Source organism: Trachurus japonicus, chromosome 2 (assembly GCF_045865225.1).
Source record: "Trachurus japonicus isolate A0001 chromosome 2, Traja_1.0".
NCBI lineage: Eukaryota > Metazoa > Chordata > Actinopteri > Carangiformes > Carangidae > Trachurus > Trachurus japonicus.
This window is the reverse complement of record NC_140908.1, coordinates 7,731,680-7,758,798: the sequence shown is the minus strand read 5'-3', so window position 1 is coordinate 7,758,798 and position 27,119 is coordinate 7,731,680. Positions and strand designations below refer to the sequence as shown.

The 27,119-nt window shown below is 49.3% G+C and overlaps 3 protein-coding genes across 3 annotated transcripts in view; all 3 read right to left on the bottom strand.

The window, feature by feature from the left end:
- cyyr1 (cysteine/tyrosine-rich 1) overlaps positions 1-27,119 on the bottom strand; it is a 202,762-nt gene that overhangs the window by 10,509 nt on the left and 165,134 nt on the right. The gene's annotated exons all lie outside the window — the stretch shown is intronic.
- On the bottom strand, positions 1,119-7,214 carry adamts1 (ADAM metallopeptidase with thrombospondin type 1 motif, 1). Its single transcript, XM_085797594.1, has 8 exons — positions 6,210-7,214; positions 4,964-5,304; positions 4,747-4,879; positions 4,187-4,644; positions 3,909-4,095; positions 3,616-3,794; positions 3,146-3,321; positions 1,119-3,043 (listed from the first exon to the last, which is right to left on the bottom strand). Exons 1-8 carry the CDS (start codon positions 6,826-6,828, stop codon positions 2,305-2,307), a joined length of 2,832 nt encoding a protein of 943 aa, XP_085653720.1. The 5' UTR covers positions 6,829-7,214; the 3' UTR covers positions 1,119-2,304.
- adamts5 (ADAM metallopeptidase with thrombospondin type 1 motif, 5 (aggrecanase-2)) lies at positions 9,119-23,844 on the bottom strand. Its single transcript, XM_085797580.1, has 8 exons — positions 22,489-23,844; positions 16,112-16,244; positions 15,456-15,623; positions 14,722-15,005; positions 13,430-13,613; positions 12,930-13,105; positions 12,648-12,823; positions 9,119-12,505 (listed from the first exon to the last, which is right to left on the bottom strand). Exons 1-8 carry the CDS (start codon positions 23,596-23,598, stop codon positions 11,800-11,802), a joined length of 2,937 nt encoding a protein of 978 aa, XP_085653706.1. The 5' UTR covers positions 23,599-23,844; the 3' UTR covers positions 9,119-11,799.

The window sequence follows — 27,119 nt, the reverse complement described above, 5'->3', positions numbered from 1 at the left end:
GTATGGGAGCCGACAAGCCAGGGGATCATCTTCCTTAGGGCAAAACAGGAAGTGCCACACAGAACTGGAGTGCTAAGGTACTTTCTGGTCCGAGCTCTGCTGCACAAAGTTCAAGGGAGATGCCTGGCTGCAATATGAAACTAAATACACCTCCAGTTCTACTTCAAATGACTGCTTGCTTGCTTGATGAATTAAAATAGTGTATTGATTACAGTTGATTGACAGTTCTAGTGTTGTTCAGTTGTGTGGATGATGCATGCATGTACTCTAGTGCTGAGCTCACATTCTGTTGCGTTCGCTCATATATAAATATGAAGAGGAGCTCATGTCATATGGGAATAACAGTGTTACTAATCCAGCAGTGACTCACCAGTGAACAAACAAAAGGATTGTGCTAAGGCAATTTATATTTTTATATTTCTTCCCTTTGTAGTGCACCTTTTCCAAGTGCACATGATAAACCTCACAGAAACATATTTTAGCTGTTTCAAAAGGCTCAAGCTATTGGATTAATGATGTTCAACGCACATTTGAACATGTCCTTAAGACTTAAAAGATTGATCACCCAGGCAGGCAGCTATTTTTTTGGCTCCAGAGCCAAAGGGCCTCTGAGAAGGTCGTCAAGGGTCAAACTGCTCAATACTGCCCTCTAGCAGAATAATCCAGGCATAACTACAGTCACTGCCCTTTGTGTGTGGAAACTTTGGAGCAATTGAAATTGGATGGCAGGCAGAAACACTCTCATCTAGTGGACAAAAGTTGAATTACATGACCTGCATCCGCATAATGAGTAAGTATATAATAAGTCAAACCTGTATTAAGTATTAACAGCCTCCTAAAGCTCACTGGGATACAAGAATCCCTCATATATTTGACATACGTGAGGACGGACTTCAGTCTTTAAAGGTAATGGATGATTTGTGCATTGTGAGGACATCTTTGTCAGTCCTATTCCTAAGCAGCAGTTTGGAGGTGAAGACTTGGTTTTCACATTGGGTGCGGAGTTGTTGTAGGGTGGGAGTCAGATGTGTAACTGTGATGGTCAGACTAAGGGTCAGGGGGTCAAAGATCAGTGTGTGTTAATGTTCAAACGGACAAACCACTCTGGAGACGTCAGCTGCACAAGTCAATGTGATACTTTATTCATGAACCTAGGACCATATATATATAACACTGTATAAATACTCTATATATTCTACTTCCTTCTGTGATCTCAATAACAAATAAAAAATAATATTAAAAAAGCCACATGATTATATTTAACAGGCTGTACAAAAATAAATAATGTTTGGATATTCTGTACAAAAAGAGAAACAAAACTTAATAGAAAAAAAACAAAACAAAAACAAAACAAAGTGCCTTCGCAGAAGGCAGGAGAGACTTACTTATGAAGTAGTAGCAGGAGACAAGTCCCTCTTTAGGTCTCCACACACTCACACATTCCTCATGCTCTCACACACACTCACACACTCTTCTTTGGTCTTTAAAGAGCTCCCTCATTGAAGGTTGTGTAGACGAGGGCAAGATATGGCTAAAGGACAAAGTACGGTGTACTGAGGCATTTAGAGACAACTGGGTGTTACGATGTGCCACTGGTAAAAACAAAGCTGAAGTGCTACAGGTTTGTGATAAATAAACGAAGACTGGCAAGTTTTGAACATAAACACTATGACTATGAGTTATCTTTTTTTTTCCATACCTGATGGGGTGAGCAAGTAGAATATGAGCTACTCTCTTTCATTTGTTTTCTTTATATACTCTGCAGTAACCTCCCCCACCCCAACCCTTTTGTGTCTGTCCAGCCCAGCTTGGACAAACATCATATACATGCATTAAAAATTTGACACACAGACACACACACTCACACATACACACACAATCGCGCATCATACACACACACAAGCATGACATTGGCACGATAAGCAGCATGCTTTTTTGTTTTTTGTTTTAAGGAAATCAGGAATGTCCATGCTTTCTTCTCCTTAACGGGAGGCTAAATGTGCCACTGCTGTGCTGAGGACAGACAGGCAGCGAGCTGAAATCAGTCTCTGTTGCCTCTGTGGTTCAATGGATGAGAAGGAACGGGTACAAGCTGTCAGTTACAGTCAATGTCACCGCTGACTGTTCGACGATGCAGAACCCATGGAAACCTGCGGCACCCTTTGCTCTGGATGTAAACATTCATCAGCCTCTGGAGGTTGTTTGCAGGAAAAAAAGGAGGCGGTGGAGATCAGAGTGTTTTTGTTTCTGACTTCTCTCTGAAAGCCGGGTGGAGGACAGGAGGTTAGATTTGTGAAGCAGTCCTTAACAGGCGCCCTGATTGCACAGTTCCAGCAGGGGTCGCGGCCGGTCTTTGGGGTCACAGCTGTCGTGGGTGAGCGTGCGCCCGTCGTGGCCGATGCAGCGCAGTTGGCGCTTGCGGAAGCCTCGGCCGCAGGTCTTGGAGCACGCGGACCACTCCCCGAGGAGCCAGGAGGGGCAGGGCTGGGCGGCGCAGGACCGCGAGGCCAGGGGGCGCAGCTCTTCCGGGCAGTCTCTGGAGGGACGGCCCTGGGGGTCCAGACACACCACCTCCCTCTGCTGCGTTCCTCCGCCGCAGGTCTGGGAGCAGGGACCCCACTCCCTCAGGGTCCACTCGGCTCCGCCCACCTCTCGGATGGCGTTGATGGACTGGCGGCGGCCCCCGTTGTTGTTGGTTGAAGCAGCGTTGTTGGGCCTGGGGGCGAAGTAGCTGTACTTGACCCGGGGCCTCGGGGCCTCGCCCACCGACAGCACCTGGATGGTGAGGGCCTCGGGGAGCGGCGCGAAGCTGCGGAGGCGTTCCAGGGTCGCCGCCGAGCCGCTGTAGCGCAGCAGTGCACCTCGCAGGGTGATGTCCGTCTCCATGGTCATCAGTTTGTAATCACCGTTCAGCAGGTAGGTTCCGTCCTGACGACGCACCGCCAGGTAGCTGTTGTCGTGACGACCGTTGCCTGGGGCGCGTTGCTTAACGTCCAGGTGGGTGGCACCAGCAGGGATGGTTACAACATCCTGGTAGCCCGGCCTGAAACAGAGACAGATGGAGGTCAAACTACGTCCCATGCTGCGAGGTTTCACTCAGAGAGTCTGAGGTTTTTATAAATCAGAGGTGTGGTCGTCTGTTTACCTGGCGCGCTCCAGAGAGCCGGACACTTTCTTGCAGGTAGAACCGTCTCCACCACACACGCCGCACTTATCGAAGCGGCGGTTGGAGCCGATGACGCGGTCACATCCAGCCTTCACACACTGGCCTTGAACACAAACCGATGTGGAGTCTGGGCTGCAGGGTGTGCCGTCAGCCACCTGGGGGCAGCAGAGAGGAGAAGAGATGGAAACTTAAGGGTTAGGTCTAGTAAAACTGTTACATAAGTGTCTGAGTCAAAAGGTAAAAAGTAAAAGTCTTTTCCCCAGCGATGCTGCAGCCTCAGGGCTGAGAGAAATTACAATAGCAGAGCCTTTTACTTTCAGGTCTGCACAAGTCAAGAGAACTTTATGAGACTTTAAGCTGAGGCCCTGAGAGTCCTGGAGGATCAGTTTTAACCCAGAGGGGGAAAAAACAGAGTTTATTAATATAATACAGCATTTAGAAACTCTCACCTTAGATTTGAGGACAAAGAAGTATCCAGTTCCCTTGGCGCGACACACCAGCTTGCAGCGGTCTTTGGGTGAAACTCCAGCATACTTAGGCACCCACTCGACACCCTCTCCTGAACCCAGCGACACTTGGGCCGACATGTCGTTATGAGCCAAGCACTGCTCCTCGCGGAACGACAGGCCTGAGGAAGCGACACAGAGAGACAGAGGGTCAGATTTACTTGCATGTTAACAGCTACAGTAGTTTTAAAGAAAGCCGGTGCAGCTGGTTATGTGCGATATTAAAACTCTCTTACCGTTGGTATCGGGGCAGGCCTCTGTGTTGCAGGAACGGTACTGGATCCTCTTGCCTTCGCAGTACTTGCCCCCGTTCTTGGGCAGAGGGTTGTCACAGGCACGGAAGGAATACTGCACTCCTCCACCGCAGGTCCGAGAGCAGTCGCCCCAAGGACCCCACACGCCCCAGCCGCCGTTGACAGGAGTCTGAAAGCAGGAAGAAAACCATGAGCATCTAAAAGTGAAGCTGGACGCATCATGGATATGTTGTTGGAGTTAGATGTGTCCTGGTTCCTACCTGGTGTTTAGCAGCTTGGCTCTTGGTGAGACAATGTCCAGCCAGGCAGTAGCTGTCGTGCCCGCATGACGTCCCGTCGGCCCAGGGGAAGTTCTTGGTCTGGCACACCAGCAAACCGTTGGTTGTGGTGACGGTGCACCACAGAGCCGCGCACGTGGTGCTCAGGTCCGGGCAGTGCTGGGAGTCCTCGCCGAAGGTCAGTCGGCACTGATGGTCGGCGTCGTACACCGTCCCGGGCAGAGGCTGGGGCAGCGGCTGAGGCTTGACCGGCTTGTCCAGCAGACACTGACCGTGGCCGTTGTCCAGGAAGGTGGTGACCATGAGGGCGGAGCAAGGGGACCACGGCTGCTGCTGATCCAGGTTGGAGAGGGTGGAGGCCATCATGTGGGAGCCCCAGTGGTCACCATTGACTCCGGAGCACAGCTGGGCGTCGTCGTGGGGCATGTTGAAGACGTGGCCTGGGGAGAGGAGAGGACAGTTCTTTAAGCACCTCGATCCTGTGATTAAAAGCAGCCAGAGCATCCGTGTTGGGTTTATAAGACGCTAAAACATGGACTTACCCAGTTCGTGTGCCACAGTAAACGCTGCCTGAAGCCCGTCGTCCTCGATGATTGAGCAGCTTCTGTCGGGGTCGCACACGGTGCCAACATCGGCCATACCCAGAGTGTCACAGGAGTGGGCGCCACACAGATCCTGAGGAGGCAAAGCAGAGCAACATCAGCATCTGAACTCTCTTACTCATGTTCTGTCAGTTCCTCCACTTCCACACCAACTTACCGTCCTGGTGAAGAGCACGGCGGTGTCGTAGTGCTCAGGGTGGCGGTCGCTCGGCGGGTTGTGCTGCCGCTGCCACTGGCAGAAGTTGCGGAGGGTCATGGCGGCGTTGGCCGACACCTGAGGGCCTCGCTCCTCCTCGTACACCACCAGCAGCTTCACCACCGCCAGGCTGATGGAGTTGTGGATGGTGGGGTGGCGGTAGAGGCGGGAGGCCACCGCCATGACGGTCAAGAGGTAGGGTTTGAGCCCGGCGCCGTGGAACTCGGCCATGGATTGGTCAGCGACCAGCATGATCTCCAAGTAGCGAGGGGTGGAAACAAAACGCCTGGTCCTGTGGTGAGCTGAGGTCACAGAGAGACAGACACAGAGGTTAAACCAAACTCACAGGGGTCAGAGGTCACGTTTGTCAGGTTTTTAGGCCTGAATTCACTGCTGCTGAAACTCATGAGACATTTGTTGTTTTGTCTGGAACAGGCTGCACACTGCAAAACTCTGCCAGCTTTCTGAATAGCAGCTACAAAGGCTGGTTTTTTCAGAGGGGATAGAGGCTCCAAAGAGCGCTCCGGATGTGCCTGGGGGAGCCTGGCTGCCGTGACTCAGCGTCACACCACCGGCGGCTCCTCCTCCTCAGGGTCCACATTCCTAAATTGACCTTCTCTGGTGGAAAACTATGCAGCTGAGAATAAAAGGGTGAAGGGAGAAAATCCTTTCTGAACCAAAAAAAAAAAAAAAAAAAAAAAACTCTGTCGGTGCTAGTAGTACCAGGAGGCGAGTTTACACGTCTCAGCACCACCGGGCTCTGGCTGGCCCCAGCCCCGCTGCCCCCCCTCCCCTCCCTCCTCCTCCTCCTCCTCTCCCCCTCCCTCCGTCACTCCTCCTCCTCTTTCCTCTTGGAGAAGTTTGCCCCCCTCTCTCTCCTCTCCCTCCCTCCCCAGCCCTCCCTTCCTCTTCTCTTACGCGTAGACGGCTGTCAAAAAAAAAGGTAGCCGAGTCCATTACGCATGCTGTGCACCCTGGCACACCGACAGCCCCAGCGTGCAGCCGTCTGTTCCACACACTCACTACCTATAGATACTGATGAGACCGGTTATCTGCTTGTTTGTAAACAGCTGTAGATAAGCCTGGCGCATCTCTAGGGGGAATAAATGAACTTGGCAGTGTTTCCTTTGACTCATTAAGTCCCATGTCTAAGAGTCTGATCTCAGTCTATGACAGTCAGACCGTGTGTGTTTGTCTGCAGCCTTACCTGTCTGATCTGCGTTAGCTGCTCCGTGCTTCGCCTCTTTCTCCAGATTCTTTGGCACCCGCTCCTCGTCCTCGTTGACCCCGCACTTGGAGCTCCCCTCCTCGGCCAGAGCTGCCCGACCTCTCCGGCGGATCGAGTGGACATCATCCTCGGTGCCCAGGAACTCGCTGGAGTTGAGGGGCTGGATGAAGTACTCTTCACCCCGAAAGTAGAATCCGCCTCTGAGTCCGTGGCACAGGTTGAGCGCAGCGGCGGAGTTCTCCTCTCCATTCACCGTGCCCGAGTAGAAACAGCCCGGCTCCGCTCCGCTCTTGGACTCCGGTGTCGGTTCGGACTCGGGGCTGCCCACAATATGGAAGACAAAGCCCGGTGCCAAAAAGGTCTGGTCGGGTTCTAGCTGCAAGACCAGCTCGGTACCAAATACGTCCAACCGGTACACCCTCATCTCCGCCTCCTTCTCCTTCTCCTCTGCGGAGAGAGTCCGCCACGCTTCGGTGTCGCTCTCCGACCGGGCCGTGGGGTCTAGTCTGACCGGCACCACGGTGCTCTCCTCCCAGGCGCAGTGCGCCGCACCGACGCACAGTATTAAACCAATGGAAACGCGTAAAAACCACATCATGTAACTGTGAAATCCGACAAGTGGAAAAAGAAACTGATAAAATATAAAGTCTTATAGGAGGAAGCAGGTTAATCCTTTAAAAGGGTTTTTTTCTTCACTATAAGCTACAAAACCCAAGACTCTGAACTTCCACAAAACTGTCCACGCGCATAAAAATCTAAAAAGGGATCAAATCCAGTGCAAAACTCATTTAAAGTTATGTGCAGGTCTGACTTGTTGCAAAAAGTCCTTTCATTAAATGAAAATCAAAGCTGAGTCTCAGCAGTAAATTCCAACAGGTCTCTCCCTCTTCAAACTCAGCAGATGTCTCAGTTTTTAGCTCTTTGAGTTCGGGGCAGGCTTTTGCTCTGCTGACCCGTCTAGTCTGTTCTCTGCTCTTGCCTTGCAGTCAGAACAGAGCCGGTCCTTCCTTTATATCCCCCTGCCCGGGACCACCCCCTTCCTGAGGGCCCTTTGAAGTAAGAGGGGCCAAATCCCGTGCGCAACGAAAACGCAGCGACCTGGAGCGTTGCCATAATAAATCATAGTGAGCATAGAGCTCTGAGCAGAGACGCTTTTTCTGCTTTAAACTGTGTTTGTCTGTAACATTATCAACATATACAACCACAGCCCCTGAAGATTATTACTGGATATATTCTCATTTATCCTGGTGGATACATTCACACACAGACCTACATGTAGTGTATTTATGAGTGGCCCACATAGAAACCAAGCCTCTGGTGTTTTGCTCCACTTTCTTACTCACTTATTAAATTTCACCTTATTCCAACACAGATTAGTGTGACAGGCAGCAGTGGCTGATGTGGAGCAGCGTTGTAGTGTCAGTGCAACTGGAGAAGGGAGATGGCAGCAGGTCGGGAATGGTAACCATATCGTGCTGGCCAAGGCTCCGGGAGCCGTACTCACCTCCCCCGTGCCAAGCCGGCTGTGGTGCGCCGTGGCCGGGTTCCGCAGCTCTCCTCCCCGGGGAGAGGGAGCAGAGAGGGGCCGCTGAGGTCTTAAGGTGGAGCGGTTGTTCCACCGGGCTGCCTCTGCGCTCAGATCCAGGCAGGCAGAGCCCCTGTCCTCCGGCCTCTTACCCCGCCCGTCCGGAGTGTTCCTCCTCTCCAACAGGCAGGAAGAGTTTACGCTGGAGTTTCATTAAAAAAATAACTGGCAAAGCAGAGATCCTATTATCAAGAGCGCACTGAGGCACAACGCAAACAAGAGAAGCTCCATTCAAGGCAGAAATAAAACTTAATTCACTGAGGAGCTGTTATCGAGAGAACTAACAACTATAATTCTTTCATAGTTGCAGAAAAGCTGCAAATCAATATAAACATTGTTAATAAATGGTTAAATTACAAGAATATCATAAAGTAATTTAACAATAATCTATGCGTAATTGTTATTTTACCAAGAATTATGTCTATTGGCGTCATTTCCTACTTTTGACTCACTGAGACAAACATTAATGATCGGTCTCTGGGGGGACAAACTATGAAATTCCACCTTAAGAGCAACAGGTCATAAAAGTGAAGAGTTGTAGTTTCATCATTTCCCAGCAGATGGTAGACACGTGTTTAGGAAAATACCCACAGAGCAGCGGAGGCTTTTCAGGACGCGATGCAGCAGTCACACGTCCAACCACCAGGTGGCGCCGTTGAGCCATGTTTGGTTTTACACTCGGTCTTAAAAAGGTGGAGGTCAGGAGGCCACAGGCCACAGGGGGGCGACCTTGGATCAGTAATGCAGCCTGGAGGGGAGAGAATGAGAGACATGGAGCTATTAACCAGGTGACACTTGAATGCAGCACATTGATGAGACAATTACCTCTCAGGTTAATATTTAACACCCAATTCATTCATTTATGATCAGATGATTTAATATGTTGCATTTCTCTTGATTACAATAAACTATGTTTTATTTTAAGATGTAAAACACCTTTTATTTTTTGACATTTTCCAATCTTTTTCTTCTATCCACTGGGTCTGATAAAGTTTATGATGTGTTGCAGTGTTTTATTTCATTTTATGCTTTTATTTTCTTACTGAATTATGCCATTTCAGTCTAGGGATTCGAAATAGAAACTGAAGCTATATCTGCTTCTGATAAAACCTGTGATGTTATAGTGCGACGACAACATAGATGAGACAGAGACCAAGGCGTTTAAATATATAGATTTTATGTACATATATTCATGTGGATGACTAGAAAAGAAACACTATATTCTTACAAAGGAATGATTCTGCACAGTCATATTCCTAAGTTAAATAGTAATTTGATACAAAATTAGTATAATAAATAAAACTCATCTCATTGTTTTTTTATTCACACATACCAGTTGTACAAACAATAAATTACAAGTTCAGTGCTGTGTTTCTGTCGTTCAGCGAGAGGGGTTTCCCCACTGGAAGAGTCAGAGTAAGTAGTGTGTATATATTTTCATATATGTGTGTGTTTGTGTGTGTGTGTGTGTGTGTTTGCAATACTCAAAAACTATGTGACTGATGGATAGTTTCGATGTCTGTATGTGTAAATGTCTGTGTAAATATGGTTGAATACTAACACATATATGAAAGGTCTATTCATGTACAAAAAATGTCTACATGGTGTAAATAAATCAGACCGTGTGAGGCCAGAGGAGAGCTTTGTGAGTGGTATGTTGACCCGGGTCATGTCGTATCTGAAAGTGTTTCTCATGGTTTTGTTTTCTCCGAACGCAGGTGCCAGATGGGTGAGGTTTGCCACACAGGAAAATAGGAAGGGCGCCGGAAAGTTTCACACAATTACAGGAAGGTATTTCAGAGTCCATTAGGTATGGAATCAACCCATTTGGATTTTTACACAACGTCTTGTACGAATATGAGCGGTCTTGAGGTGTTTTCATATTATCTAGGCATCATTGGTTAACATTTTCCAAAGAACAGGGTGTAGAAATGGTTGATACTGTTTTTTGGTCGGGTGGAGGTCTTAAAGGGTCAGTTCACATTTTTGGTAATGACACTTCATTGGTTTGTCCTGATCAGAGTTAGATGAGAAGATTAAAACCTGACTCATAGATCTACAAGCTAGAGACAGAAGACTGGAAACAGGGGGGGATTGTTGTTTTATACTTATGATGTGATATTATTATTGGGTATTATTGGGTATTCCAATAAATGTAAACAAGAAAGTTAACTTCCTGGGTGAGCTGACCCCTTAAACACCCTCAACAATATCATCGCTGTCCTCATGACACATTTTGTGGCACCATCTGAATTGGCAAACTCCACCCATCGGGGTTGGAGACGTGTTAAAATGAAATGATCATTTGTAAATACAGGAGTAAAACAAAGAATGAGTAACGAAAAGAAAAGAGTTGAATTGCAAAAGGACAGTAATGACTGCATTAGTATCTCTCTTGCTGTCGTTTGCAAGTATCCAGGGCACACATTGTCATATTAGCATTGTTTCCTAAACAGAAAAAAACAACAACAGACAAACAGACTGCAACAAACAAAAACATGAGGGCTGTAAACGTCTCAGCACCAGCATAATGATTGATACAAGTGGAACTGAGAGTTAAGACGCTTCAAGACACAGTAGAGAACAGAACATGTTCACGGTACATACTCTATGTGCTTTAAACACAGGCCTGGGTGCATGAATGTGCTAGCACATAGCAAACTCACAGCAACACACATTCACTCACTCACACACACACACACACACACACACACATACAAAATCAAGCATCGCCCCCAATGTGATTCATCATTAATTAAACCTCCATAAATGTGAAGGAGTGTCGTGCTTACTTTGCCCCTTTGCCCTTTGTTGATTTAACGGTTTTAAGGTTTGTCCTCTGAAGGCCACCGTACTCTCCCCCTCTCTATGCCATCACGCTGTACAGGTGTGTCAATCTTCCCTAGAGAGGACACAAGACCAACTGGAGCTAATCGGCTTCCTGGACTCATCGCCCATTGACCAAGTGTTTGGTTTAATTCATTCACTCTTAGTCTCCCTCTCTCCCTCTCTCATGTACTTGCTGGAAAGTGTGTCCATAAACTGTCTTTTGGACATCATGGTCATTACTGCAGGTGATGGTGCCTCAGCTCAGCCAAAGGGCATGTAGGTAGCCCTGATCCGAGACAGTCTACGCATCTCCGTCTGCTGTAATGTGGACATTTCAGACACTGAGCGGCTGGGAGGAATATTAACAGGAAGAATACTGGTGGGAATGCAACAGCAATGATGCTCTTTGTCCATTAGTAACTCTCAAGTTGGTTAATCGATGGGAGAGACCCTTTCTTGATGTTTTTGTTACTTGTTAAGATAGCAATAAAGATCGCCTCCCATCCAGTGATTCTGCATTTTCAACATTCTTCCAGAAACAAACTGTATGTGCTGCTGAGTCCCTGTAACGTCGACGTCACAAAGCGGTGCGACCCTAGAGGCATGGTGAAGAACCGGGGCTCTTGTCTCGGACAGACTCATGACAAAAGACAGAGGGGTATAACTTTCAAATACCCACAGTGATTAGAACACATGAAATAGCATTAAAAAAAAGACACAACAGAACATGCATGCCATTACAGGGCAACACACACTTAGCCTCCAGGGTTTTGGAGGCCGATGTAAAGACAATCAGTCATTGTCTATGTGGAAATGACATGCAACTCGAGTCTTTAGCTGTGCCAGGGCTGTACGTGTCACTATCATCTGGAAACTGTCCTCCATTTTTACTCCACTCTGCATCACTCCCATAGTCCCAGGACATTCCTCTGGCTCATCGTCAACTACAACATGTCTTTGAGTCCTTGTGTGACTGGTCCAGGCGCTTTCCCGCCAACATTCACAGTCCTGTTTAAGGGTCTATGTCTTAAATTCATCGGTCCATTCATTGGTCCTATACATCCAGCACTTGAGACAGATTACAACTTCCTCCTACATATTGGTCCTGGTCTCATCAGTCACTCTTCTTCGTCTTCCTCTTCTCCTCCTGCCTCCTCAACATTTCTTCACCAGACAGTGTTTGAAGGCGGAGGGCCGGGAGCCCAGTGTGCATCCTTTGGACAGTTTCCCGTCCTGGTCCTTGCACTGCACTGTCCGGCTCTGCCAGCCAGTGTCACATGTCCTGGAGCAGGTCATCCACGTCCCCGTTACCCACTGGGGCCCCGGGGGCGGGGTGGAGGGGCCAGGGGTCGTAGCTGGCCCTGGAACATGGATAGGGGGGGCAGAGGATGTAGTGGTGCTACTGGTGGTGGTGGTGGTGGTGGTGGTTCTGGTGGTGGTTGAGGCCGTGGTGGTGCTGTGTGTAGGGGCTGACTTCAGGATGGGGTTGAGTGGTGCTGACGGCTGCTGCTGCTGCGGCGACGTCTTCTTGGGCATGAAGAAGCTGTAACGAACATCCAGCGGCTTCTTGGCGTCCGTGGCTAGGATCTGCACCACCAGGGCTTCTTGCAGGGCCCCGGGCCCCATGCTGTGGAGCCACTCGTCCCTCTGGCTCCAGCCGCTGTAGTTGAGCACCGAGCCGTTGAAGGGGATGATGGTCTCGGAGGTGGAGATCATGAACTTGCCGTTGAGGAGGTACTCGCCGTTGGCTCGCCGGAGAGCCAGGTAGGCGGTGTAGCGCGTCTGATCCTTGGCCTTGTGTTGACGAACTTTAATGTGGGTGGAGCCCGCGGGGATCTTAACTACGTCGGTGTAGCCCTTACTGTTGGGCAAGAGGGGAGGTAGAGGGAAGATCAGATCAGTGCATGGACAGTTTTCTCTTTCTGTTGGGTGAGACAGACTTTGTTTACCTTTTGAAAACACTTGACAGTGACACATCCACTCAGGTGCGTGTTTTATCTTACCTCTTCTTTGTGAAGTTGCCCACCACTCGTATACACCCTGTGCTGTCTCCGCCACAGATCCCACACTTGTCGAACTGCAGCTTGGAGCCGATGATGCCGTCGCAGCCCGTCCGCACACATTTCCCCTTCACGCACACCGAGCTGCTGTAAGGGCGACACTCCGTCCCGTCCACCACCTTCAACACAGAATCACAGTGTCAGCATCATCCCTCGCTTTTTTTAAATTCCCTCCGTGACATAAATAGACTGCTGCATCCTGTTCTGACTGACTGACTGACTCACCCTCTGGGAGAACACCACGTAGTATCCTGTTCCTTTGGCTCTGCAGGTCAGCTTGCACACGTCTTTAGGGAGAACTCCTGCGTACTTCGGCACCCACTCAACGAAGGTCTTCACCCCTTTAGGATCTGTCTGCGGACCGTTGCGCACCTCACACTGCTCCTGACGGAAACTCTTACCTGGAGAAAGGGGCCATAAACAGAAATTTAAAATGAGGAATTCCTGGGTTGCCACACTCACATTTTTTATACTTTATTGCAAGATTGCACAAATCATTGATTTATATTCCATTACACATGTTTCTTTTTAGACATTGGAGCGATCCCACAAAATGTATGTGTTGTGTAGTGAAATACATCAGAAATAAAATGAAAAAGTTCAAGAAAAGTTCAAGAAAATTATATATACAGTATATAAGAAAAAACAAAGACAGTAAAATAGAGAAATAAGCATAAAATAAACAAAAAAAATATATATAGATACATATGCATTGTCACACTCACTTGATGCAGGACATGGTGTGACGTTGCAGGACCGGTAGATGGCTCTCTTGCCGGTGCAGTAGCGCCCGTTGTTGCGCGGCGGCGGGTTGTTGCACAGGCGCTGGGCGAACTGCACCCCACCGCCGCACGTTCTGGAGCACGCACCCCAAGGACCCCAGGAGCTCCAGCTGCCGTGGTTGGACGCCTGGGAGGAGGAGGGGAGGAGGAGGAGAGGAAAAGGAGAGGAAAGGGAAGATGAAAGAGGAGATAAGGGTCGGGGGGAGGAAATGACAGCAGGGGAGAGATCAGAGAGGAGAGAGAGGGATGAAGAGGGAAAAAAGGAGATGAAAGAGGACAATTAGAGCTTATCAGACATGTTGGAAGTCAGAGTCACGTGGCCCTTTGGAGACAGATCTATTATAAAGAAAGTTGTGGTATGCAAAGTGGCTGTGGAAAGAGACAGACAGACAGAACGAGACGAACCTCATGTGATAATGACTAAAGTCTGTCTCAAGCCGCAGCTCACATGCTTCCCTCAGTGAGACTCGCGAGGTAACTTCGTTTTATTTTTTTCCAACCAGTCGTATATTAAAGAAAACGACTGAATAAGTAGCATTTAACATTTTATGAGACAAAGCTGATTTAATAATGTTGAAGCTCTTTGGAAACCGTCTGTTCGGTTAGTTCCACTGCCCTTCGACTCCTTGTTTCCACAATAAAAGCTACTTATTCTGCCGTCCTGCTGCAAGGAATAAAAGGAGGTTAAAACGCTGTGAAGGCTCAAATGGAGGGGGCTTAACGTCGCCGAGCAGCAAACCGGTCGTCATGCGAGCCAGTGGAAATGAAGCGAGTCAGAAGTTGGACCCGCACGCGCAGTCGCCTGCCAAAGATGGTGTCAGACTCATCAAATGTCATGTGACAAATAAACACAAAGAAAATATTCTTCCCCTCTTTCCCCATTCATTCTGACTTTAACTCCCCTGCCACACGCACGTGCACGCGCTCAGTGTCGACTCTCTGCCAAGAGCAGATTTGGTGCTTGAAGTCGTTAAGGCCAAATTCAATTTAGATCTGTTTAAGTGAGGCCAAGAGAACAAACAGCACAGATCAGCAGGAACATAAATAAAACAGACCACACAGTGAAGTCACATCAGGAACCTGTGACATTTTCCACTTCAAGTGTCTCTGTCTCTGTCTCATCACTTCCCACAGACTTTAGGTTCTTAAAATATCACTTTCTGAGCTATAAAAAGGAATCTATTTTTGTTTCTGGCCATTTTTGTCTCCCTCATCCTCTTCCATGTTCTTCTTACCGAGTAGTGTCTCTTGCGGGTCTTGTCCACGCACTTCCCCTGCAGGCAGATGCGTCCCTTCCCGCACGGCGTTCCCTCCACGGCCGGCAGCTTCTTGGTCAGACACACCATCTGCCCCTGGCGGATCACGGCGCACCACAGCCGCGAGCAAACGTCCATCCCCGGGCAGACCGTGTACTCGGGGCCGAAGGCCAGGCGGCACTGGCGGACGGCGTCGTAGCTCTGACCGGGGAGCTCCTCGGGGCCCAGGAGCGGCTGGCGAGGAGAGTCGAGGAGACACTCGGCTGCGAAGAAGAAGAAGAAGGAGGAAACTTTCAGTCTACTGACAAACCAGCGTGAGTTATCACTCAATAAAATCTGTGGAGCAGCAGCAGGCAGCCTGAAATGATGCTGTTGCTACATGAATTATGCCAGTAGCTATGCCATTGCTTAACAACTCATCAACAACAAAGCTTATTATTCATCATGAATGAAAGTGCTGCACAGTATGACTCATTCTGATTGACTGCCAGTCACTTGTCTTTGGCTGCACTGTAACTACACTCTGAGAGTTAATAGGATTGTAAACCAGAGATTACAGCTCACTTTGGTAGTAAACAGCCGCAGTGATACAGGCTGCAGGAGCAAAGTCAATTTCACATGGAGGCGATTTGCAGAAAGAAGAAATAAAACTCTGACTGGCCGAGGGGGGAAAGTTCTCACGGTTAACCAGACTGGCTTTTTCCCACGCTCACCGTTGCCGTCGTCAAAGAAGTCAGTGATGGTCGCCGAGGTGCAGCGGCTCCAGGGTTTGGAGGCGTCGATGGAGGTGAGGATGGAGGACATGAGCCGCTTGTCGCTGTTCACTCCGAAGCGCTCCTCGCAGAACTTGGAGTCGTCGTGGGACAGGCCGAGCAGGTGACCTGGGAGACGGAGGATATTTTACTTATTTATTTATTTTTTAAACATTTACAACAGGGTTAACATTCATGCAGCTGGCCCTGTGATTTGTAGTTCAAATAAAGTTATTTGACCAACCATATTCATACTTAACTGACGACAATACACTAATTGTGCCTCGATTAAACAGAAATTGTGCTTGCACCCCTCAATCACTGTTTAAACAAAATTTCTCAGCAGGTCCAACTGTGTACAAGTGGTTTATGAAGGAAAAAAGGTGATATTTTGTTTTTTTAAGGAGATATTTCAGAGGACAAGAATTTGTCTCGTGTCTGCACAAGCTGCAAGAATGAGAAAGAAAAACAGAGCCAGTGCAGGTGACATCTCACAACACTTGAGTGATATTAATCAGCAGGACCCAGATATGCTGACATGATGGGATGTGTGTACGTGCGTGCCCTGGCTGGTCCGTGTCATTGTTTTGGATGCTGGCGAGTGTATCCATGCCTACCTATCTCATGCGCGACAGTAAACGCGGCGTGAAGCCCGTCGTCCTCGATAACGGCGCAGCTTCTCTCCGGAGAGCAGATGGTGCCAACGTCCGCCATGCCCAGGGTGTCGCAGGAGTGGTGGCCGCAGAGGTCCTGCACAAAGACAAACACTGTGTTTAAATGTGTTTTATTGAAGGAGATGATGGCTGTAAAAAACTAGCAGCAGTGTCCCTTTAATTCGCTTTTAATGCCCACTTCCTTCCTGTGCCTCCACCATCCCTCTGTCTGCCAGAGTACACACAGTATTGATCTTTGTTTTGATTCCCACACATGTCCATGCAGATGAGGCCCGGGGGTGCGCGGCCCGGCCCCCGCTGCTGAGTGCACAGATCAATCAGTTAATCGCACCGTCCCATCAGCGCGCACACACACCGGGCCCTGCGTGCACGCTCGCACCGCAATCTGATGTCATGTGCAGTGGGTGCACAGATGTATGATGTATGAAGACAAGCACTCACGCATGTACACGCACACACACACGCACACACACGTCCTGCAGAGAGGATGAATCGTCATGTAAAGTGGCGCTGACAGGGCCTGCTGGGTCATGTGTGTGTGTGTGTGTGTGAGGCGCGCTGGGGAGGGTTTTTTTTACCCGTTCTGGGCCGATCAGCTTGGAACAAACTGCCTTGTGTTCAGGGCTCACACACACACACACACACATGACTGACTGGGTGGAGCCGACACACACAGACAAATAAACAGATGCACATACTGTAACTTTAAGAACGTCCATGTAAATGAATGGGTGTTTACTTGCACATAGATCACTTTACTGGACTCACACAAGCACATGCATACAAAAGCTGACACACACGAGTAAAGGAGGAGCGTGTCTGCTATTGCCGGTCGACTGTTGGATACATGAGAAGCACACAAAGGCTCAGTCTGACTGAATGAAAGGCTGCTGAGGCAAACTGTGCTTTTTCTTACTTCCCCGGGTGCAGACAGGCTTGAAAACTATAGAAGAAAGCCTGTTTGTTTTCCAATCAGACAGTGAGAACGTATGGAGGAGTTTACTTTCATATCTGATCTGTTTCTCTTTCCCCGTTTCCCACACTCTTTCACCTCGACGCTCTTTACACCTCCCTCCATTTCATTTATTTATTCATTCATCGCCTCCCAGGCTCCGGTCTGAGAACAGTTTTTGTTTCCCCTCGTTCTTATATACACAGCTTTCTCTGGTGTAGCACAGACTAACAGTAAACACCAGGGTGAGGAGGAGAAGAATGAAAGAGTGAGGTGTGGAGAAGCCTGGAATTTCCCTACAAAACTCACATTTCCACAACGTATCGTGGACTTTTATCCCTGTCTTCTGAGATTTGTTTTCATCCAAAAGCCTCTGACAGGCAAGTAAAGAAAGAAAAACCAGGTGGAGAGAAAGGGAGGGAAAGAAAAGGAAACAGAAGCCAGGAGGAGGGGAGGGGCGGGGGTACCGGAAATTAAAGAGAAGACCTGGGAGAACAAGGAGTTACAGAAATATTGGCAGAAATAACAGGAGAACAGGTGGCAAGCTGGTCGTCAGGGTCAGGAGACAGATCAGAGCTGTGTGTCTGTTACAAGACCAGTTGCTATCTAGGTCAAGGTGAGTGTTAAACAAACAAGAATGCCAGACCCACACACACACACACACACCCCAAAATGAGTGAGTTTAGCTGAGGTTGTGTGATGAAAACACACAGAAACCACAAACTACAAATTGATGGACAGGACGTCAAATGATGATTGACCACAGGTGAATAACAGACACGACTTGGGCTGTTACATTCCAGAAATATCAAATTCCTGAGACTCCGTGGTTATAAAAACTACTTCCAGCTACTCTTCCCAGCTCAAAGCCACTGATGCATCACAGTGTGAAGAGGGCGAGGTTCATGTGCCGTCACGAGACCGGGCTGAACTCTGGCCAGTTGTGTATGTCGACAGAGCCGGCGGAGGGGCCGCGGTCGAGGGCTTGGGGATCCATGAGCTGTCTGCAGGTTGTCAACATACACCAGACGAAATGTAGCATGTGTGAAATATCAAGAACAGTTAAAACAAATAGAGGGAGTAGCTGTGACGGGGGTGAGGGCTGGGAAATGTACACTTTAATGTTCAGAGAGAGGAGAGGAGAAGAGGAGAAGAGGAGAAGAGGAGGAGGAAGAGAAGAAAGGAAAGGACAGAGAGGTGTCTCAACTATAAATGACAGAAATGTGTGTTAAACACACATGTGGAGGAAATGGATTGTGTGTAGGTACATGCTGTGTCTACATCAGTCTATTTTTCATTCATCATCATCATTACTTAAAGGGATAGTTCAACATTTTGACAAATTGGCTTGTTGCCATAATCCCTATAGTCATAGCAGTAGGTTCATTACCTTTAATTGTCGGTGCAAGCTATTTTTAGAACGGTGGAGCAGAGCCGCGAGCTGCTCAGAGCTACGCTACGGAGGCTAATGGGATTTCTTAGTTTCCCTCATCAAACTCATCAAATACACAATCTAACAACTCCAAAACGCTCTGGTGGACAAGTTGTGACCTGCACATTCACCACATTATGAGATGATAACAGGACGTTATGAGACAGAGTTGTTTTAGAGTTAAATTCATGCAAAACCGCTGATGTGTGTTCCCGTCGGGGGCAGTTTTGCGGCAAGCAGTCTCTGCATTTACCTCGAAAACAGTCTCTTATTAAAGTTTTTGTTTGGATGTTACAGTGGTATTAAATTGATTAGTTTTGACATCACTTTGATAATTTCATTACTTTTAATATTATTTTGTATCGATTTGGCTTTGATTTTATGATGACCTCATTTGTCTTTGCAAATCAAAATCTTCAGGGTCTTGGATCGTTGGTTGGACACCAAGACGTCCACTTGACAAACTGTAATGGAGTCTTAAATAACAAGTCTTATATAATACCATACTTCGCACCTATTTACTACACATCTGACCTGAGGTCGGTGAAAGTGGCAAAACATGGGCCTGAGTTGAAAAGGTCAACGATTCAATATCCATGGCATCACAAGTTCCTGTTAGAAAACATCAATCCGAATGTTTGAGCTGCTGCTGCAAAAGCACGAGCACACGTGTACGTCGATATCTCCGCAGCCCCGCAGGGCTCGGCCACCTTACAGTGGAGCATTGTCCGCTGCTGTCCGAGCTCACAACAAGAGAACACAGCCATGCAGAACATTTAATGTTCCCATATACACGGAGGAGTCCCCTCAATGTGCCTGTTGTTTTGTTCTGGAGCTGCTATGTATGGGACCCAGTGACAGCGCCACACGGGTCAGCTCACTGCGGGGACGGGGTGCTGGAGTAATTGGAGCCGACCACAAAGGGACGAATTCCCTCCAACTCTGTGCACCCCTGCTGCACCCACTGCCCCCCCTTCCCTCCACCGCCCTGATGTGGTCTGGCTTCACAGTCACTAAGTCTTCAATGAGCTTCAGTTCTAGTTCAGCAGACTACAATAATCAGGATTTACTCCACAGCCGCTCCAAATACAGAGAGGAAGGAGGACTTTACTACTATTTGGTTACCTCTGACTTTCAGTACAATGGGCTAGCAGGCAGACCCTCTCCTATTACACATCTGAAGTGAATCTACTGCACCGCCAAGTCTGTCTCTCTTTGTTAAGTCTCCACAGGGCCACAACCAAAGTTATTTTCCTGAGAAAATAGTTAACACATTACTGCTTTCTTTTCCCTTTCAACTCAGAGAGCAGAGAGGTCTGAGGCACCTGGGCCAAACACAGTTATTTCCTCACTGGCGTTCTGTCAGTGGAAACATTAATGGCTCTATCCTGTTGGTAAAATGACGACTTCTGTGCAGCTCTCGACATCGAATGGGGATCTTTTCCGGCAAAATGATTAATGACTGAATGAAAGTATGGTTCTCATAAAGAGTAGAGCCAAATTAGCCACATATTTTTTCCAAATTCCTCTTGCAGGAATGCGTTTGTTTTAAACTCCACCTTGTGTTTAGATGTAAACAAACCTCGGCTCTGCTTGTCTGAGCACTATAATGATCAACAAGGTAAAGTCCCAGCAAATTATGCACTCAGCCAAAAGCACAGAATCCTCATAATGGCCTTTAATAGCCAAAGAGTTCAGAGGTCAGGCCTAAAAACGAGCCGGCGGCTGCTATCTTCAGCTTAAACGGTCACCTCTACAGTATTAAGGTCGCAACCCTAAACTCAAGTCGGGCTTTAGCTGTGTGCTTCCTCTCAGCTGCAATTAAGCTCATTTGTTCTGAAGTAATGCAACAGATAGGGATCATGCACCCGCCTCGCTGTGGTTCCCAGAGGCCCGTGCTGCTGTGTTGCCATGGTGGATGTTGATACACTCTGGTGACAGAGTACATCTACAGTAGGACCTCCAGGTTCAAGAGTAAAGGTGAGATGTGTGTGAATGACGGCCAGGAGACAGGCTGATGAATAATGCAAGTCTCGCTACAGGTGAGACACATATTAAAGGGATAGTTCGGCAGATTCCTGTAGTCTTAGGAGTAGGTTTGTTACCTTTAATTGTCGGTGCAAGCTATTTTTAGAGCGACGGAGCAGAGCCGCGAGCTGCTCAGAGCTACACTACTATGGAGGCTTATGGGATTTCTTAGTTTCCCTCATCAAACTCATCAAATACACAATCCAACAACTCCAAAACGCTCTGGTGGACAAGTTGTTACCTGCACATTCACCACGCTATGAGATAATAACAGAACATTTCAAGACGCAGTTGTTTTGAGGCAAATGCAGAGACTGCTTGCCGAAAAACCAATTTGCTAAAATGTTGAACTTTCCCTTTAAGTGTATTGCTAGGGCCGGTAGGAAGCTGTTTATGATGGGATGAGGATGACAGGTCAAGAATAATAGTGGAAAGTCCACAATACACTGACTTTCATGTTTCATTAGAGTTTCCTGTCTCTTTACCACACCGTCCTGACGCTGCCTCCCAGGCATCCGGATTCCTGTTTCCCTGCCCGCCTGACCCTGCCCACCCTGCCAAACACAGCTGATGATGGCAACCCGAGTTCTTCTTGCAGTCTTGCTGGTGCAGGTGCAGTGGCAACAAGGTTGGTAAGGAGCCATGAAGTGGTTGGCACACAGGAGCTGTGCCACTTTGCCAACATGCCAACCTCAGGTATGCACAACCAGCTGCGGTGCCAACTCGAGACCAGCACCAGATGATCCGGGGGTAAGACCTCTGGTGCCTGCTGTTCTGCCCCAGTCGTGACAAGAACCTTGCATGACTTGAACCCACCGCAGTCCAAGGCGAAGCTATCTGACACGTCAACTGGCGCTAACCACCATAAAGCCACACCCGGAGGGGTGAAAAATGCATGTAGATCTGCTGCTGCCCTGCGGCTTTGGACCAGGCAAGGAGGGGAGGAGGAGGACGGAGGAGGAGGAGGAGGAGGGGCGATGAAAGAGGGGATAAATGAGTGTGGTCTCTGCAAACGTATGGCTTCTCACAGGGTGGATGTGTTTGTTTTTCTGACAGCTCCCAGCCCCAGCTGACAGAGGCTGGAGAAGTAACTGGGAAAAAATGTGCAGACTGGAGAGAGAAAGAGAAAGAGAGACAGAGAGGAAGTGTGAGGCTGGGATGGCTATCTAATTAACTACAGTTTCAAAGGAGTTTTAGGAATATTTCTGCAATGCACCCAGCAGCTGATTTCTAACCTCCTACTCTGGGAAGAATGTGCGTGCGCGACCGCGGCCACGCGCCTCAGATCACACAGGCTTTTGGGCTGTCAGGGGACTGGGAGGGGGGAAAGGCTGGAGACAGAAGAGTCTGCCTAGAAAAACACCAGGCGCAGGAAATACAGTTTTTATGGCTGTTTCACTGACGCTGCGCTGCGTTTACGCACGCAAGATCCAGCACAAAGGAAGAGGAGCGAGAAGCAGGAGGAGAAAGAAAACACTTAGTGAGGAGGGGAAGTCATGTAGGGAGCAGGTGGTGTGATTGACTGGGTTTCTAATGGGGAATGGTTCACAGTCAGACGGGATTAGCGCTGTATGTGGTTTACACAGCGGCTCGAGGAAAAAACAACATGTAATTAGACTATTACATGCATCAAATATGAAAAGGTGACGTGTGTGTGGGTTATTTTCATTGCACTGTGTGTTTTATAGACTATTTACATTGAGCCACCCAGGCTCGACCTGCCAGCAGCTTACACTCAACCAGCTGCCACCGCGTGCACCATCAAAACAAACCGTGGCGTCACTGCGCTGCCTTGGCATCACACCGGGGCTCGAGCCGCCTCCCCTCCGCTGCCTGGGAGACGGGCGGAGACAGGTGGAGGTGCGCAAAGCGAAGTGAAGTGGGGAGGGGAGGGGGGCGTTTGATTACCTGCCTGGTGAAGAGGATGGCGGCGTCGTGGTGGTGCTGGTGGTCGTCGTCCAGCGGGTTCTGCTGGTTCTGCCACTTGCAGAAGCTCTTGAGCGTCGCCGCCGCGTTCTTGGACACCTCGAGCCCCTTCTCCTTCTCTCCGAGGGTCGCCACCTTCACCACCGACAGCCGGATGGGGTTCTCGATGCTGGCGTGGCCGTACAGCTTGGAGGCGATGGAGGCCAGCGTGAGCAGGTAGTGGTTCAGGTCCTTGCCGTATTTCTTTGTCATGGTGTCGTCGGCCACCAGGAGCAGCTCCACGTGCCTGGCGCGCGAGACTGACCTTCTGCGCCGCGCGCCAGGCTCCGGAGCCGCAGCCTCCGCGAGCCGGCTCCACCACCTCCGCCCGTGCGCATCCTGGTCATCGGAGCTTCCAGGCGCGAGCCCCTCTCCGTCCTGCCCCCCCCTCCACCGACCCCCTCTGTGCCGGCGTTTCCCCGCGGCCCCCCTGCGGCCCCTGCGTCCGTCGCGCGTCCCGCAGCTCTCGCGCCCTGCGCTCGTGGCCTCGAAGCTGAAACTCTCGCGCGTGAACACATGGAGCGCGCTCTCTGCGTCCTTGTCCTGCAGGGCGCGCACGTCGTGCTCGTGTCCCTTCGCCCTGACGATAGGCGTGATGGTGTAGCGCGCGTGGTTCACGGCGAAGAAGCCCTCGAGCGCCCCGCCGCAGAGGTTGAAGACGGCCAGGGACTCCGGGTTCGAGTCCACTGTGCCGCGGTACACGCACTCCCGCTGCAGGGGCGCGGAGCTCTCCCCCATCATCGCGAGCACGTACTGGGGGCTGAAGTGATGCGACAGCACCGACTCATCCCGCTCCATGTCCAGCTGAAACCGGCTCCCATCCAGGTAGACCAGGTAGCCCACCTTCCCTCCTCCGTGGTAAATCCGGTCAATGGTCCGCACGACTCCATCCGTCCTCCGGGCAGGTGTGAGGAGCGAGCCGTTCGCAGGTGGAAGATAAAACCCCTGGAAAGTGGAGAGTCCGGCTCCCAGCTCCAACTCCACCGCGCACAGCAGCAACAGTAGCCGAAACCAGAGCATGCCCTCGGCCAGAGCACCAAGCACCCGCACCATTGTTCATTCCAGCCCGAAAAACATCTATGAATCCACTAAAACAACCCCGGAGCGGCTACAGACACAACTTTGACTATTTGTTGTTCCTCCAAAAAGCGCATCCTCCCGGTGTCCAACCCCCCCATGCACAAACACTCTGTAGTAACCAACAGGCGAGGAAACAAAAATCATTGAGGAAAAAATGAGAGCGCATGAAGAGCCGCAGAGAGGAACTGTGTGCAGGCTGCAGAGCACTGAGCTGAACTTGGAGAACAAAAACACAAAGTTTGCTCTTAATAGGACCCGGAGAGAAAAAGTCCTGCCCCCTTTGCGCTCAATCACCACTCCTCCACCCCCCCTACCCCCCCTTCTCTTTCTCTCCCTCTCTCTTTCTCTCTCTCTCCCTCTGCCTCTCTTCCTCAAATCAGAGTAAAGTCAAGTGCTGGAGGAGAGAGGAACCTGAACAATGCTGTCACTGGAGTATTTCCCAGTGCCTCAGCAGAGTAAAGAGAGGAGCCTGTTGTGCTTCGCAGAAGTCCATTAAAATCCTCCTGTGTCATTTGGAAGAAGACACAAAACAAAAGACCTGCGAAAAACTCCCAGGGCCAACAGCATTTATCTCAAGTCAGAATGTGTCCATTAAACACCAGGCTGTTATTTTTACACATTTGCCACTTTGACTCCTTTAATAATTGAAGGCTAAAAGTCCAACAGGGTCTGACTGGAGAGTTTCAGCAAACTAGAGGGAAATAGATAATTTATGGCGAGTCCCGAATAAGAACTCTGGGAGTTCACCGTTCCCTGTGTGAGACATTTAATGGTGTGTGTGTGTGTGCGTGTGTGTGTGTGTGAGAGAGAGAGAGGGAGCAGGAGAAGGAGGAGGAGATGCAGGAAATCTGTGAGCATGCATACACTCGGTGCTGTACTGCTGCACTTGAGTAGAGGGGAAAAAGTGTGTGTGTGTGTGTGTGTGTTTGAGTGTGAGGATGCAGGTGTGTGACTGTGCTTGGAACTGCCCTGGGAGCTGTCTTGATTATTTATTGTACCTTTAGGGAAGTGTGGTGCCAGTGGGATGTCATACTTAGCAATGCATACCTGACTGGGGCTGAAGTCACTGCCCCACACACACAAACACACAAAAACACACACACACAAACGGAGCCAACCAGAGAGTGTGTTTGTAAGACGTCTTAAAAGTTCCAAAACACTGCTCATTTGCTGAGTCACCTAACAGCTATTACCTTTACACACAGAGGGGGTTTCAGTGTGTGTGTGCGAAAGAAAGGCCTCTCTTTGTGGATACACACACACACACACACACAAGAACCTGAGAACAGATATTGCATTTCAACTTCGTTGCGCCCAAACGGTGAGAGCCGAGAGTGTGTGTGCTCTCCTAAAGCGGTGGCGCACTAATCCAAAGCCCCCCCCCTCTTCTACGTGACGTGTGGTGTGGTGTGGGTAGTATGGCGCAGGGATGCAGCCAGGGAGTGAGCGTGTGAGAGAGGGAGAGAGTGTGGGTGGACGGCGGCAGAAGCGTGGCCAAAAAACGGAACACGGTGTGCTGCCACCATAAGCCTCGCCACCCCCTGTCAAATCCCATCGTGGTACGATCCACACTCGAAACATCCCACACCGAGGACGAGGATACACTGTATTCAAACGAGCCTCCAGAAAAATGTCACTTTCTTAACACAGCTGAAGTCACGGCTGTCGGAGGAGTTTAGGCCGACAAATAAAAAGGCCAAATTTCAGAGAACGGTATAATTTTACATACTTTTTGTATTTTATTTCCAAAGGGGGGGGGGTTGTGTCAGGGGGGCTTGGGCTCCTGACCGTAGGGTTTATAAAATCCTCTCTACGGCCATGGAACGCACCTGTGAGCTTTAAGATGGTGACCACTGCAGAGGGGATCCAGTATCGAGCTGAGCTGAGCATCACGTCCAAATCACCCAGCTGTTATGCAACGCACCTCACCCCCCACCCCCTCCCCACCCCCTCCTCCACTTGTCTCCTTTTTCTCCCTGTCCTCAAGTCTCGCCTCCAACTAAAAAACCCCCACCCACCCACCCACCTCCTGCTGCCGGCTGCTTCTCCTTTACACCCAACTGTCAAGTGTATTACCTGCAGTAAAAAAAAAAAAAGACGATTGAAAGGCTGAGCAAACCGGAGCCGTGTGTGTGTGTGTGTGTGTGTGTGTGTGTGAGGGAGGATGTTTGATTTGATCAGGACAGTGTGATGTCAAGACGAAGTGTCGGTGCTTGTGTGTCCTTGAAGGTGTCGAGACAAGTAAAACAAGTGTGTTGAGTTTATCCCAATCCTAAAATAATGTGCACAAAAAGATTGTTAATACATGTGGTGAAAAGTGCTGCAGCTGCAAAGTGGTGGCACCGAGCCCCCGGGGAAAATTAGGCAACTTTCCACAGCATCTTTCAATGCCATACACATACACAACCAACACACACACACACACACACACACACACACAGGCTTTGGCTCTCATCCCTACAATGTCCTCCACTCCCTCCCTCTTCCTCTCTCCTCTTTGAGTCTTACACACTCAGCCCATTGGATCATTTTTAATCCGCCATCATCTGAAAGTGAGATGTATGCCAAAGCATCCATATGGACATAAACCGCCCCCGTTATCCACACACACACACACACAATTACACAGTAACCCGGATCACACGTGCAAAGTAGGCTGTATACAGTATAGCACGTCACCAAAACAAATGGTGTGTGTGTGTGTGTGAACCCCGCGTGCCGAGCCACGTGTGTGTGGGACCGGCCCACTTCCTACGGCGGCTGGGAGGGGAGGGAATCCAATATGGTTAATTGACAAGCCGAGCCTTTTACATAACCGCCAGGCTCCATCTAAGTGGTGGTGTCAGAATCCGCCCCCCCCCCAGTGCTGCTCCCCTCCCTCCCTCTTTAGTCTCCATGACTCCCTCTCCTCCTCTGTGCACACAAACACACACACACACACACACACACACACACACTCCATCCCCATCCTTTTCCTCTATCGCTTTGTGGATGTTAAAGCATTAATTCCCATCAGGATGAAAATGCAGATAAAGGGAACAACAAACACTTTACTGCTCTTGTGATGGCCGATCTCTTTTCTTTCCTTCCTTTCCCATCTTCCTTTCTCTCTGCGTAGAAACCAGGTGTGTTCTCGGCATCTGTTACCATGGCGCAGAGGGAGAGAGAGCATCATCTCCCGAGTGACAGGCAGGCTCGACCACGTGTCTGTTGGAGGGAACAAAAACACACACCAGCACATATGCAAACACACACACACACATATGCAATAAGGAAAATGAACACAGTCAACGCCAACTTTTATACACCATGTATGTATATGTTCATTTAGAAAAGAAAATAAGGATACACACACAAGTAAAGCAACTCATTTTCATATAAAGAAGCACCAGTACACACCTGTAAACAGAGATGACAACACACTTGGATCAAGCTGAAGTGAATTAAAGCCTTTGAAAAGACACCAGATGGGTTTAACACTTAAATTAATCTCA

Excerpts from the sequence above, each read along its gene's own strand:
- adamts5 (XM_085797580.1), bottom strand. The coding sequence starts at position 23,598 with ATGGTGCGGGTGCTTGGTGCTCTGGCCGAGGGCATGCTCTGGTTTCGG. Across the intron at positions 15,006-15,455 it reads CTTCTTTGACGACGGCAACG|CCGAGTGTCTCCTCGACTCT; the intron begins GTGAGCGTGGGA and ends TCTTCTTCGCAG. Across the intron at positions 13,106-13,429 it reads CACACCATGTCCTGCATCAA|GTAAGAGTTTCCGTCAGGAG; the intron begins GTGAGTGTGACA and ends CCCTTTCTCCAG.
- adamts1 (XM_085797594.1), bottom strand. The coding sequence starts at position 6,828 with ATGATGTGGTTTTTACGCGTTTCCATTGGTTTAATACTGTGCGTCGGT. Across the intron at positions 4,880-4,963 it reads CCGTGCTCTTCACCAGGACG|GATCTGTGTGGCGCCCACTC; the intron begins GTAAGTTGGTGT and ends TTGCCTCCTCAG. Across the intron at positions 3,795-3,908 it reads GGCCTGCCCCGATACCAACG|GCCTGTCGTTCCGCGAGGAG; the intron begins GTAAGAGAGTTT and ends TCGCTTCCTCAG.